Here is a 15,174-nt window from a genome sequence, read left to right as displayed (position 1 = left end):
ACCGTGTGTACCTGGCATCACACTCTTTACATGCATGATTTTTTTTCCTCCTGTATGGCTTAACATGTGTCGATTCAAACCACTAGCCCGGAAAAAACTAGCACGGCAATCTGTACATGCATATTTTTTTTCACCTGTATGTGTTAACTTGCTTCAAACTATGATTCAGTGTGAACCTAGCACCACACTTTTTACATGCATGTTTTTTTGTCTCCTGTATGTCTTAACATGTGTTGCTTTAAATTACGAGCCCGAACAAACCTAGCACCACAATCTGTACATGCATATTGTTTTTCACCTGTATGTGTAAACAATCTGGACATGCATATTGTTATTCACTTGCATGTGTTAACATGTGTTGTTTCAAATGATAAGACCATGAAAACTTAGCATCACACTCAGAACATACATGTTGTTTATCCCCTGTATGTGTAAACATGTGTTGGTCCAAATTTCCAGGCTGTGCCAATGGCCTACCTATCGTTACTCGCTGCCGCACTCAAAGCATCGCAGCCAGGCAGAGTGCTGTCCCTTACAACATCTTCTTGGATGGAATCAAATACCTCACTCCAACCATGTTAAAGCGGTCTTTTTACCCCCAAACATCAGAAAACGTAACTGCCAAACCAATCTCTTGTTATTATGTACTGTAATTTTCACTAATATTTCAGTTTTTAGTAATATGTTCTATATTTTACAAAACGAAATCCGTTTTCTTTCTTTTTTTCCATTGTTGACCGCTACAAACACAAAACTACCCCTTTTGCCTGCTACGTCACTTCCGGACGGAAGTGCTGTCTGCTAGCCACATGGATCTGTTTTGCACGAAGTGAACAGCAGAGCTATTCGTCCGCAGTCTGTTAGCCTTTGATCGGAGAAAATGGCAGCCGCAGAGGTACTGCAGTATTTGTGTGAAAGCAACAACATTGGCCGGAGTTTGTTTAGTCTCTTTCAGCACTAATACAGAGGAAACATTCCTTTTCTAATGTACCATCATGAAACACACTGTGATGACTGATGATGTTAAAAATGCACAAACCATTAACACTTTCAAAATCTGCTTGACGTACAAAAGCTTATGACTGAGTCACTCTATTTGTACGATAATTGATATTGAGTAAACGATTTTGAGCATGTTAATATGATTGACCTACAACAAATTTGTTAATGAGATGGGACGCTAAAAATCCGCGAGGCTTATGGAATAATCCAGTCCCTACCACTACTACTACTACTTTCAGATGTGCATTCTCCTACAAGGCGTTTTTTTCCAGGTCCTCGAAGTGAGTCAACTGGAAGGAGCACTTTCAGCTCTCCGCTCATAACAAAACATGAAATACAAAAACATAACATAACATATCTTTTCAGCCTTTTGCCTGCTATTTTGTGTAAGGCCAAAAAGTAAATAGTCTGTTTACGGTATCCCGACTGACCCTATTTTTTCGCGTGACCCTAGACTTTTTTTGGCATTTGGGAAGAAAAAAAAATTTAAAAAATATAAAATATATAAAGTCTTTGTTTTTTGGCAAAATAACTTAAAAATATGGTTTTTTGGGAGAAAAAAAAAGGGAAAAAAATCCCGACCTACCGACCCTATTTTTTTTGCCTATGTTACCGCAAACAGACTTTTTTTTTGTGTGTGCCTAAAACAATGTTTAAGAGATCATTGTTTTTCGTTTTAATTAATGTTTTAGCTGTAGGTTATGATTCCTCTGGAGCTGAAGAGATATGACGTTGGTAGAGTAACCCTGACGTTCGGAAATGACTCTTTCATGATATTCTAGTGTTGAGGAAGAGTCGCTTCCTGCTTTTCTAGTACAAACAGGAAACATGTGATCGATCAGTTAAAACCACAATCGCAGCGAATAACCGACTTTGATTTGTATGTTATGCTGTGTCTGCTCGATAGGACCCCATTTCTTTCGAAAATATATAGTATACACATCAGAGTTTATGATCTGTTGCGGCAATGATCGCTTGCCCCAAGTGTAAGCTGACAATGCGTTTTGCCTGAGGTCATGTGAGTTTTGGTCGAGGTCACAGGAGTTTGGAAAATCGACACGCACACTTAGCAATCACGTACTGAAGGCATCGCCAGTCAAACGTGACTCTGATGTACAGGTTTTGGAAAGAGAAAGGCATTCTATCAAGATTGAGGCACTGCATAACATTCACATTGGAGTCAGCTATTGGCTACGATCGTGGTTTTATATGGTCGACCACGTGTTTACTGTTTGTATAAGAATCGTACATTTATTTTAATGTTATGTTTTAGTCGTCCATTTGTATTCATGTTTATGCGCCACCAATGTAATTTCTCAGGTGTAGAACTGCTTTGGGGTTCGTTTGATTTTTCAGGTAGATGCAGTGCCAGGGGATATCCAGTTTGAAGACGTTGTTTGATTGTTCAGGTAGATGCAGTGCCGGGGGATATCCAGTTTGAAGACGTTGTTTGATTGTTCAGGTAGATGCAGTGCCAGGGGATGTCCCGTTTGAAGACGTTGTTTGATTTTTCAGGTGGATGCAGTGCCGGGGGGTATCCAGTTTGAAGACGTTGTTTGATTTTTCAGGTGGATGCAGTGCCAGGGGATATCCAGTTTGAAGACGTTGTTTGATTGTTCAGATAGACGCAGTGCCAGGGGATATCCAGTTTGAAGACGTTGTTTGATTGTTCAGGCAGATGCAGTGCCAGGGGATATCCAGTTTGAAGACGTTGTTTGATTGTTCAGGTAGATGCAGTGCCGGGGGATATCCAGTTTGAAGACGTTGTTTGATTTTTCAGGTAGATGCAGTGCCGGGGGGTATCCAGTTTGAAGACGTTGTTTGATTGTTCAGGCAGACGCAGTGCCAGGGGATATCCAGTTTGAAGACGTTGCTTGATTGTTCAAATAGATGCAGTGCCAGTGGATGTCCTGTTTGAAGACGTTGTTTGATTGTTCAGATAGATGCAGTGCCAGGGGATATCCAGTTTGAAGACGTTGTTTGATTGTTCAGATAGATGCAGTGCCAGGGGATATCCAGTTTGAAGACGTTGTTTGATTGTTCAGGTAGATGCAGTGCCGGGGGATATCCAATTTGAAGACGTTGTGATGTGTGTAGATTGTCACCCTTCAAAGCCTATTGCTGCCACAGGATGCATTGACGGAACTGTGACCATGTAAGTTCAGTTTATGGTATGCTCCAGATATAATAATGATACTTGATAGTAATGAGAACTTATATAGCGCGAACCTGAAATATTCATGCACTCTCTGCTTTTCAAATTAACCATTTTATTAACTATATATATATATATAGCCCATGAAAGTGAAGCCATAGTGAAAACATTGATGTAGATTCAGTGTAACAACGTAGCTTACACTTGCAGGACAAAATGTGGATAATGGCCAGTTTATTATTATGTACAACTGGTTCAGATTTCTTTGGTTCACGGATAGAGTGTGTGTGTGTTGCTTGTTAAGATTTTCTGTTCATAATCTTTGGAAATGTTCCTCTATTCTAAGACTCCTTCCTTTTTAAGACCTGATTTTCTCGGATTTTTTGGAGTCTTCTTTTTTTTCTTCTTCGTTCATGGGCTTAGATTCCCACGTTCACTCATGTTTTTAGCACAAGGGTTTTTTTACGAGTATGACCGTTTTTACCCCGCCATTCAGGCAGCCATACGCCGATTTCGGGGGAGGCATGCTGGGTATTTTCGTGTTTCTAAAACCCACCGAACTCTGACATGGATTACAGGATCTTTTCCGTGCGCACTTTGGTCTTGTGCTTGCGTGTACACACGAAGGGGGTTAAGTCACTAGCAGGTCTGCACATAAGTTGACCTGGGAGATCGGAAAAATCTCCACTCTTAACCCACCAGGCGGCAGCGACCGGGATTCGAACTCACGACCTCCCGATTAGGAGACTGACGTCTTACCACCACGCCACTGCGCCCGTCTTTTGGAGTCTTAGAGGAGGGGTTCCACTGTATCATTCAACAGATCAGTTAAATCTGTCTGACTGTTTTTCACAATTTGTTTCTGTTACTGCTTTCTGTTACTGCTTTCTGTTACTGCTTTCTGTTACTGCTTTCTGTTCAAAGCCATAGCTATGCAGTCAACAAGAACGAGTGCAAAAGAACACACAAGCACCACAAGAAGTCGTGCAGAGATTTGAAGTTCTCACTGGGAGGAAATCGTCTCTACACGGCCGGTAAAGACAAGTCCCTCTGGTGTATTGATGTGGAAACTGGAGGGATACGTCGGAAAATAAAACCAGCACATGAGTAAGTATAGTAATTTCTTTCTTTTTTTCTTTTTTTGTGTGTGCAATAATCCTAGTTGAAATCAAAACAGCATGTGTGCATCAACTGAGCAATGTGATTCTTTATATGTGCAGCTATAGACAATAAAGTAAAGAATATTTTGTATCTTTTCTTGTTTTTCAGGAGAGAGATAATAATATGCTGTACATTTTTCCCTGTCTTTCATTCTTCCTGTCAACATGTTATATTTTCAAGTAACTTTTACTCACTGTTTTTGTTTTAATTCTATTTTTTTTAGGACGGCCATTAATAGTTTACTGGTTACAGCTTCCCTCCCAATAAACATGCCAGAACTGGGCCACTGCTGGCTTTTTGCTGGCAAGTTTGGTAAAGCTGGCCATAAAAAAACCAACACTGGGCCAATTATGGTTTGCCAACAAAGGCCCAGTTATGGCTTGCCATCACTGGCCCATCTCTGGCATTCCAGTAATATTGTCGGCCAGTAAAATGCCTTAATTGGCCCACTGTTGGCACGCCATTGGTGGCCCAGTGCTTGTTTGCCAGCATTGGGCCATAGGTGGCGATTTGCTGGCAATTATAGGTGGGTTTTTGCTGGCACGCCAGCAGTGGGCCAATGCTGGATAATTGCTGGCAAGAAGATCTGCGACAGCACAGCGGTATGACTTTCTCACTTGGAGTGACGTAATGTACAAACAAATGTCGAAATATCTTGACGTCACTCGTGATGATGACGCATTGTCAACTAAATCCGGCCCGCGGTGGTTCTGCAGATGTCCGGTTATTTGTTTTGCATTCAACTTCAAGGAATTTCCAAAGCACCTTCTTCGATTTCAGTACGCGTCCGATCTCCTCCGGCTAGAAGCAAGCGTGGTGAGTTTCACAAACAGTTGTGGGTGAGCAGGTCGTCGCAACGGCGTTAGATCTAGTATCTTCTTGTTCTTTTCCTCCGTTGTCGGTCTTTTTTTCAACTTTCTTCTGCTGGACGTTTGAGTCAGTTCGCAAAATATAATAGACTTTAAGAAGTCGTCCTCTCTGTAAGAAAGAATCTGCGCGCGCACGCGTGTGTGTGTGTGTGTGTGTGTGTGTGTGTGTGTGTGTGTGTGTGCACCCGCGCGCGCGGTTGTGTGTGTGTGTGTGCGCCCGCGCGCGCGGTTGTGTGTGTGTGTGTGTGTGTGTGTGTGTGTGTGTGTGTGTGTGTGTGTGTGTGTGTGTGTGTGCCTTTTTCCTTTCTTTGTGTGATTGAGTTTGTTTTGTCTCTGTCAAAAGAAAAGCACCATAGGCATTACCATAAGCTTACTTGTAACCAAACAAATTGCATCTTGTGAATGTTGACATTGAGTATGTGTCTATTCACTCCAGAACAAAGATTTGTGCAAGTGTCTGACTGCCCAACTGGATAAGATGCAGCTCGCCTGGGTCTCAGTTCCTGAGAGAAACGCAAGAGAGCTGTCCGAGACAACGTAAGCTTCGCAGGTTAGATCAAAATACATATTCCTGTTGACCCCTTACTTCTGCTTGGCATTTTAGTCAGTTCAGAAAATATGATAGATTACAAGAAGTCGTCCTCTCTGTGAGAATGCCTCTGTGTGTGTATGTGTGTGTGTGTGTGTGTGTGTGTGTGTGTGTGTGTGTGTGTGTGCGCGTGTGTGTGTGCGCGTGTGTGTGTGTGAGCGCGCGCGCGTGCGTGCGTGCGTGTGCTGTTTGCTTGCATGCCTGCGTGTATGCTTGCGTTTGTTTGGTTGTTTGGTTGTGTGTGTGTGTGTGTGTGTGTGTGTGTGTGTGTGTGTGTGTGTGTGTGTGTGTGTGTGTGTGTGTGTGTGTGATATGGAATAATGAATTAAAACCAACAAAACTCGTTTGCTTTCATGTTTCAAGAGGTGAACGGCAGGAGGACTTGAGAGTTTCAATGGCTTACCGTAGGCTACGACGTCAGGACAAAGAAAAGAAGCGTTATCTCAACGTTGCGGATGCGAACAGAGAAATGACAGAATCAAGACAATCCTACGGAGGTTTACTGGGAAGTGAACAAGAAACATTCCTGCCTTTGGTCATCATGTCTCGAGTGTGAAATTTAGAACGCTGTACAAATAAAATAAAACAGTGAGCAACTGAAAACAAAGCGTACGTTTCTGTAATGTTTCGGTAATGAGTCGTTGCTGTTTGGAAGCTTTACATTTGTTTTGTTTTTAATATATATTACTGTATTGTTGTTGTGCCCGCTATAACTGCGTTGATGACGATATTCTGTCAAAACCACTGCCTTTACTTGCCAGATAAGTTACACGACAAATGTGATTAGCATTTCAATTGCATTTTACTGATGAATTTGATAATTACGCATATGCATATTGCTAATGTACAGCTTGACAGCATTGCCCTTTGCTTTATTTGCGCACGTCTTGCCGCCAGCATGGGTTGAAAAGTCCATTGATGTGCTGTGTTTTGTTATTGTTATTACATTCACAGTAAAAAATGACAAAACAAAGCATATTTATAGACTTCTAACAACCATCTATGGGCTAACAAGACTGTGCAGATCGAGTACATGAATAGAGCCGTCATTCTATCCGAATCAGTGGTATTGGTATATTTCCTGCAACTTATTGGCATTTTGCTGGCAATGGTAAAGACAGAAATATGGCATTTTGCCGGGCCAGTTGTGGCCCGGTAATTTCAGCAGGTAAAGGGCCATTAACGGAAAATATATGGAAAAAAGGTTTTTTTTATATGGAACTAAAAACCTGCAAAATGCTGGCAAAATGCTGGCAAAATGCTGGCAAAATGCTGGGTTTTTGATGGCAAGCCATCAATAAGCCATCAAATAAATGATGGGTTTTTGCTGGCAAAATTCTGGCAAAATGATGGCAAAATGATGGCAAGCCATCAAAAAGCCATCAAATAAATGATGGGTTTTTGCTGGCAAAATTCTGGCAAAATGATGGCAAAATGATGGCAAGCCATCAAAAAGCCATCAAATAAATGATGGGTTTTTGCTGGCAAATTGCTGGCAAATTGCTGGAAAAATGATGGCAAGCCATCAAAAAGCCAGCAAATAAATGATGGGTTTTTGCTGGCAAAGTGCTGGCTTGCCAGTGATGGCCCATCAATTTGCCAATGTGCATACGGGTAATATGCCAGCATTGGGCCATAGGTGGGCCTTTGATGGCAGTAGTTCTGGCAACTGGCATTGCCATCAAAACGCCAGCAGTGGCCCAGTTCTGGCATGTTTATTGGGCCTTCTTCCTCAGTTCCTTTCTTTGAGTGGGCGGGGATGTAGCTCAGTCGGTAGCGCGCTGGATTTGTATCCAGTTGGCCGCTGTCAGCGTGAGTTCGTCCCCACGATCGGCGAGAGATTTATTTCTCAGAATCAACTTTGTGTGCAGACTCTCCTCGGTGTGTACACGCAAGCACAAGACCAAGTGCGCACGAAAAAGATCCTGTAATCCATGTCAGAGTTTGGTGGGTTATAAAAACACGAAAATACCCAGCATGCTTCCTCCGAAAACGGCGTATGGCTGCCTAAATGGCGGGGTAAAAAACGGTCATACACGTAAAATTCCACTCCTGCAAAAAACACGAGTGTACGTGGGAGTTTCAGCCCACGAACGCAGAAGAAGAAGAAGTTCCTTTCAACTCGTTTTATTTTCAAGTAACTCAATTTTACTCACTGTTTTTGTTTTAATTCTATTTTACTTAGGACGGCCATTAACAGTTTACTGGTGACGGGAGAAAGGTTTGTCGTCACAGGGGATGATGACGGAACGCTAAAGGTCAGTTGAAGCACGCGCCCGGCAGGTTAAGAATGTGATTTGGTTACTTCTCTTCTTAATAATAAAAATAATAATAACATTTATATAGCGCTTCTACACAGCTCGAAGTGCTTTACAATAGCCCGAAAGGGGGTGGCAGGGGTGTGAGATAACATACAAATAATTACAAATACAAATAATTCTTCTGTGTTCTTGCACGAGTGGATTATTACGTGTATATATGACTGTTTTTAACCCGCCATTCAGGCAGCCATACGCTGCTTTCGGGGGAGTGATTTGGTATGATTACCTGTCTCAAATGGAATGGTAAACTGTGAGGCATCAGACTGCATTCCAGTGTGTGTGTGTTCGTTTGTGTATGTGCAGACATAATTATGTGATGAGTGAAAAGATACATATGTGAGCTGTTTGGAAAGAATTGATTTGGGATAGGGTAGAAGTGATCGACAAGAAGAAGAAGAAGGATAGGGTAGAAGTGATCGACAAGAAGAAGAAGGATAGGGTAGAAGTGATCGACAAGAAGAAGAAGAAGGATAGGGTAGAAGTGATCGACAAGAAGAAGAAGGATAGGGTAGAAGTGATCGACAAGAAGAAGAAGGATAGGGTAGAAGTGATCGACAAGAAGAAGAAGGATAGGGTAGAAGTGATCGACAAGAAGAAGAAGAAGGATAGGGTAGAAGTGATCGACAAGAAGAAGAAGGATAGGGTAGAAGTGATCGACAAGAAGAAGAAGAAGGATAGGGTAGAAGTGATCGACAAGAAGAAGAAGAATAGGGTAGAAGTGATCGACAAGAAGAAGAAGAAGGATAGGGTAGAAGTGATCCACAAGAAGAAGAAGGATAGGCTAGAAGTGATCGACAAGAAGAAGAAGGATAGGGTAGAAGTGATCGACAAGAAGAAGAAGAAGAATAGTGTAGAAGTGATTGACAAGAAGAAAAAGGATAGGGTAGAAGTGATCAACAAGAAGAAGAAGAAGGATAGGGTAGAAGTGATCGACAAGAAGAAGAAGAAGGATAGGGTAGAAGTGATCGACAAGAAGAAGAAGGATAGGGTAGAAGTGATCAACAAGAAGAAGAAGGATAGGGTAGAAGTGATCGACAAGAAGAAGAAGAAAAATAGGGTAGAAGTGATCGACAAGAAGAAGAAGGATAGGGTAGAAGTGATCGACAAGAAGAAGAAGGATAGGGTAGAAGTGATCAACAACAAGAAGAAGGATAGGGTAGAAGTGATCGACAAGAAGAAGAAGGATAGGGTAGAAGTGATCGACAAGAAGAAGAAGGATAGGGTAGAAGTGATCGACAAGAAGAAGAAGGATAGGGTAGAAGTGATCGACAACAAGAAGAAGGATAGGGTAGAAGTGATCGACAAGAAGAAGAAGGATAGGGTAGAAGTGATCGACAAGAAGAAGAAGGATAGGGTAGAAGTGATCGACAAGAAGAAGAAGGATAGGGTAGAAGTGATCGACAAGAAGAAGAAGGATAGGGTAGAAGTGATCGACAAGAAGAAGAAGGATAGGGTAGAAGTGATCAACAAGAAGAAGAATAATAGGGTAGAAGTGATCGACAAGAAGAAGAAGGATAGGGTAGAAGTGATCGACAAGAAGAAGAAGGATAGGGTAGAAGTGATCGACAAGAAGAAGAAGGATAGGGTAGAAGTGATCGACAAGAAGAAGAAGGATAGGGTAGAAGTGATCGACAAGAAGAAGAAGGATAGGGTAGAAGTGATCGACAAGAAGAAGAAGGATAGGGTAGAAGTGATCGACAAGAAGAAGAAGGATAGGGTAGAAGTGATCGACAAGAAGAAGAAGGATAGGGTAGAAGTGATCGACAAGAAGAAGAAGGATAGGGTAGAAGTGATCGACAAGAAGAAGAAGGATAGGGTAGAAGTGATCGACAAGAAGAAGAAGGATAGGGTAGAAGTGATCGACAAGAAGAAGAAGGATAGGGTAGAAGTGATCGACAAGAAGAAGAAGGATAGGGTAGAATTAAGTGATCGACAAGAAGAAGAAAGATAGGGTAGAAGTGATCGACAAGAAGAAGGATAGGGTAGAAGTGATCGACAAGAAGAAGAAGGATAGGGTAGAAGTGATCGACAAGAAGAAGAAGGATAGGGTAGAAGTGATCGACAAGAAGAAGAAGGATAGGGTAGAAGTGATCGACAAGAAGAAGAAGGATAGGGTAGAAGTGATCGACAAGAAGAAGAAGGATAGGGTAGAAGTGATCGACAAGAAGAAGAATAATAGGGTAGAAGTGATCGACAAGAAGAAGAAGGATAGGGTAGAAGTGATCGACAAGAAGAAGAAGGATAGGGTAGAAGTGATCGACAAGAAGAAGAAGGATAGGGTAGAAGTGATCGACAAGAAGAAGAATAATAGGGTAGAAGTGATCGACAAGAAGAAGAAGGATAGGGTAGAAGTGATCGACAAGAAGAAGAAGGATAGGGTAGAAGTGATCGACAAGAAGAAGAAGGATAGGGTAGAAGTGATCGACAAGAAGAAGAAGAAGAATAGGGTAGAAGTGATCGACAACAAGAAGAAGGATAGGGTAGAAGTGATCGACAAGAAGAAGAATAATAGGGTAGAAGTGATCGACAAGAAGAAGAAGGATAGGGTAGAAGTGATTGACAAGAAGAAGAAGGATAGGGTAGAAGATTGGAAGTGCCATAAGGCCGAAAGTGGACAGTCGATCAAGAGCAAACAATATTTTTCCTTCTTCAAATTCTTTTTCCATGCAGTCATTTCATTGTGGTGCTGAGTTGTCTTGTCAACAATACAGTGGAACCCCATTTAATACCTTGCTTTTTCAGATTTTCTCTTCATAATCTACCCCCATTTTTAGACTCCCTCCTTTTGAAGACCTGATTTTATCAGATTTTTGGAGGTCTTAAACGATGCACTGTACAGCAATTATGATAAGGCCAAAAGAAAAAAAAGGTGTGGTTAAGGTAACATAGCCAAAAAAAATACGGTAGGAAGGTAGGCAATCACTTTTTTTTTTTAAGTTTTTTTTTTTGATGTGTACAAATTAAACCTACTTGACAGGGAAATAAGTGTGCGACTCGAGCACTTTCGCTTTCATTGCGTTTTCTGCACTCGTTTTTTTGTTTTGTTTTTTTGTTTTTGTTGACAAATGTAATAAAAATTTATAGGGTCGGCCCCTAAAAATAAGGTAGGTCGTGTTACCGTAACCACACCTATTTTTTTTTTTAGGCCTAACAACACTTTATTAAAACTAATGTTTTAAAATTGAAAAATGGAAAATGTTCTGTTTTGCAGCTATGGGACATGAGAAGCAAGGCGGCCACCATGGAACTGAAAGAGTGCGATGACTTCATCAGCGACATGATGATCGATCAAGATCAGAGGATTCTCTTGGCCGCTAGGTTGTTGTCAGCTGTGTGTTGGAGTGTGGAAGGGAAATTGTGTGTGTGTGTGTTTGTCTTTCAGTGTTTTGTACACGCACTGCCTCTGCCTTTCTCTCCTTCTTTCTCTCCTTCTTTCTCGCCTTCTTTCTCTCTGTTCATCTCTCTCTCTCTCTGTTCATCTCTCTCTCTCTCTGTTCATCTCTCTCTTTCTCTCTCTCTCTCTCTCTCTCTCTCTCTCTCTCTCTCTCTCTCTCTCTCTCTCTCTCTCTCTCACTTCTCTCCTTCTCTCTCTCATTTCTCTGTCTTGTTATCTGCCTTGTTCTCTCTCTGCTCATCTCTCTCTCTCTCTCTCTCTCTGTTTGTACTCTTTTTTTCTTCCCCCCTTCCCCCCCCCCCCCCCCCTTCCCCTTCTGTTATGATTAAAGTTATCAACATTTTTTGTTTGCGCTTTATCTAGTGGAGACGGAACCCTGTCAGCCTTCAACATAAGACAGAAGAAGCTAGTCATGCAGTCTGAGCTTCACGATTCAGAGTTGCTGAGTCTTTGTGCTGTGAAGGTATGTGTACATTTAACCCCTTCACTGCCCACCCCGTATGTAATACGTGGTCATTTTCTGTTTATCGTACGCCCATAACCGTATCTCATACGTGGGATTTGTGTCAACAACATTTCAGGACATTTCTGAAAACTAAATGGGAGGTAACCACTGTCCAAGTACTTGTAGGGGTTCTAAACACAGTTCTTTCCCATAGACCATTCGGATGAGTTACAACCACTGTGGCAGTGAAGGGGTTAATAAAAATGAATAATAATAATAATGATAAGTAACTTTTTTACAGCGCGAGTCCCATCATTCTAAAACAAACAAGCAAATATTGTAACGAGCATACAAATAACTGAGATAAAAAAAATTCAACAGCAAAAACACCAAGCCAAATGGGCTTACATGACAAAAGATAGTCACACACATGCACACACAAACACACACACGTGAACAAGCACACACACGCATTCTTAAAAGCAAGGGAATTTTAATGGGCGGTTCCACTGTATCTTTCAGGAACAGCGGAAGGTGGTGTGTGGGTCAGGGGACGGAATCTTGTACCTGTTCAACTGGGGGGAGTGGGGCAACATGAGTGACCGCTTCCCCGGTCACCCGGCCTCCATCACATCCATGGTGCGGCTGACCGATGACATCGTCTGCACAGGGTCCAGTGATGGCAAGATTAGGTACAGTATGCGTACTGACACACACACACACACATATATAAATACTTGCATTCACACATATACCGAGCAACAAAAGAAACGCAAATTCTCTTTAGAAATAAGTTTACTTTACATTTGAAAATTGCATAGCTAAAATACCTCAAATTGAAACGAATCAAAATAAAAGTGAGATGTTCTTATAACACTCTACTTCGGTATGGGATCGTTCTTTGTTGTCCTGGGCAACGCCAAACCCGCCGGAAGGTCATTGTGCGTATGACCCCCGCTGGCGTTGATGACTGTCTGACATCGGCGCTTCGTGAAGTGGATGCACAATAGTTGAAACCATTTTCCCGACCACGACCAAGATTGTGGAAAAGCACAGGTCCAACAGTTTGGTTGAGGCAAATCATACCCCATACCATCTCGTTTAGTCAATCCTGGGTATTGTGTTCAATGATGCAGCCATCAACATAACGCTCACCCCTTTTTCTCCACACTCTCGCGAGCTCATTAACATGATTGATGCAGCAAGGGCAAGTTTTGACTAAATGTAGGAGGAATCGAGATGAGGGTCGTGGTGTGTGTGTGTGTGTGTGTGTGTAAATCAGTTCCGAGAAAACTTCTGGACCGATCTTCATGAAACTTCACATGAGATTCCTGGGTATGATATCCCCAGACCATTTATTCTTTTTCCCGATAAATGTCTTCGATGACGTCATATCCGGCATTTAGTGAAACTTGAGGCGGCACTGTCACGCCCTCATTTTTCAACCAAATTGGTTGAAATTTTGGTCAAGTAATCTTCGACGAAGCCCGGACTTTGGTATTGCATTTCAGCGTGGAGGCTTAAAAATTAATGAATGAGTTTGCTCATTAAAGTTGTCATTAAAATGAAATTGTCACAAACAGATTTAAAATTGATTGCATCGTATTTTTCATCAAATTCTGAATCTAAAAATATATATACATGTACATATGTTATGTTTAGTCTTAAAATGTGATCACAATTAAGGAAAATAGGTTAATTAGTGCTACGATTAAAATGTAAGAAACCGATCCAAAAATGTTTCATCTTATTCTTTATCATTTCTTGATTCCAAAATCGTGTAGATATAATACGTTTTATTCAATGCAGAAAAGCGCGCTTTCCTGCTTACCGCAGTACGCTATTGCGCTATTCTGCCTCGTCAATTTCACTTTGTGTTGCACGGGAAAACTGCCGCGGGGATTGACGAAACTGTATATTGTCTCGGTTAAAAGAAAATGCAGTGCGTTCAGTTTCATTCTGTGATTTCAACAGCTTGACTAAATGTAGTAATTTTGCCTTACGTGACTTGTTTTTTCTTCTGATCACTGAAAAACCCTCGCAATTCAGCAGGAAAAAAATGTGTCTTGTAGGCCACAAAATACGTGTTTCAGGTAATCTAAAAACACATTTTTTTCATTCCTGAAGCTTTTTCCCCCGCTTTGATTGGAAAAGATTTGTATTGTTTATTTTTGTTAAGAGCAAGAACAAGCTTTCTTTCTTTCTTTATTTGGTGTTTAACGTCGTTTTCAACCGTTCAAGGTTATATCGCGACGGAAGAACAAGCTTGAAGAAAAATAAAAATGTGTTTTCCAACTCACTGACTTAATTATTGAGAGCTGGGGCACAAGAGTGGACACTTTCTTCCCCGAATCTGCTCTACTGATGAAAAGGTTGGGTTTTTTGTTAATTGTCTTTCTTGGCCTTTTCCTTCTTTCAGGGCTGTGAACATTTTACCGAACCGCTTCATAGGGGTGGTTGGAGAACACGAGTTTGACGTGGAAGGCCTCGCCCTGTCACATGATCGCCAAGTTCTGCTCAGTTGTTCACACGACCAATGCGTCAAGTTCTGGAGTGTCAGTGATGTGGGGAAAGAAAAGATCAACGCTAGCAAGAAAGCACTGAGTGCCAACAAATCTAAGAAACTCGGAACGACGAAACAAACTGATTTCTTTGCCGGTTTTGCAGAACAAGACGGCCAGGAGAACGTTGATGGCGAAGATGATGATGATGATGAAGATGATGACAGTGATGATGATAGTGAATCAGACTGATTGATTAGTGTTTCAGGTACACACGCAATACTGTGAAAATGAGTCATGCAGTCGGGAGAAAATTCATCGTGAGAGAAAGTGTGTGTGTTAGTTTTTGCGATTCCGATTCTGAATATAACAATTTTTGTGTTCTAGTAACATGTGAAAGCAAGTTTCAGTCAGTGGAGAGTGTGTTGTGTGTACGTGTGTGTGTGTGAATGTGTGTGCGTGTGTCATATTAAATGAAATAAAGAGGCAACTTGTTAATGTGTACACAAGCTTTGTAGACTTTTCTTCACCCTGCAGTGTGTACTTTAGACTTGCACTTAAAACAGAGACTATTAATTCTTTTGTTCATTTACAAGTGCAGTGAACAATGCAACCGCCCCCCCCCCCCCTCCCCACACACACACACTTTCTCTCTCTCTCTCTCTCTCTCTCTCTCTCTCTCTCTCTCTCTCTCTCTCTCTCTCTCTCTCTCTCTCTCTCTCTCTCTCTCTCAAAAA

At 41.6% G+C, this 15,174-nt stretch overlaps 1 protein-coding gene and 1 long non-coding RNA gene across 2 annotated transcripts; both read left to right on the top strand.

Annotated features, from left to right (window-relative positions):
* The first annotated feature begins 772 nt into the window (after nucleotides 1–772).
* LOC138968275 (WD repeat-containing protein 55-like) lies at nucleotides 773–14,853 on the top strand. The gene is made up of 8 exons (XM_070340833.1): nucleotides 773–895; nucleotides 3,048–3,157; nucleotides 4,082–4,264; nucleotides 7,962–8,034; nucleotides 11,309–11,415; nucleotides 11,855–11,954; nucleotides 12,459–12,628; nucleotides 14,356–14,853. The coding sequence occupies exons 1-8, from the start codon at nucleotides 881–883 to the stop codon at nucleotides 14,687–14,689; spliced, it is 1,092 nt and encodes a 363-aa protein (XP_070196934.1). The 5' UTR covers nucleotides 773–880; the 3' UTR covers nucleotides 14,690–14,853.
* Nucleotides 5,356–6,966, top strand: LOC138968276 (uncharacterized). Its single transcript, XR_011456119.1, has 2 exons — nucleotides 5,356–5,737; nucleotides 6,140–6,966. It is a non-coding gene; the product is annotated as an uncharacterized lncRNA (long non-coding RNA).
* Nucleotides 14,854–15,174: the final 321 nt, after the last annotated feature.

The sequence above is a fragment of the Littorina saxatilis genome, linkage group LG6, assembly GCF_037325665.1.
Source record: "Littorina saxatilis isolate snail1 linkage group LG6, US_GU_Lsax_2.0, whole genome shotgun sequence".
Classification (NCBI taxonomy): Eukaryota; Metazoa; Mollusca; class Gastropoda; order Littorinimorpha; family Littorinidae; genus Littorina; species Littorina saxatilis.
Note: the sequence above shows the minus strand (reverse complement) of the source record. Positions and strands in the feature narration are given on the sequence as shown.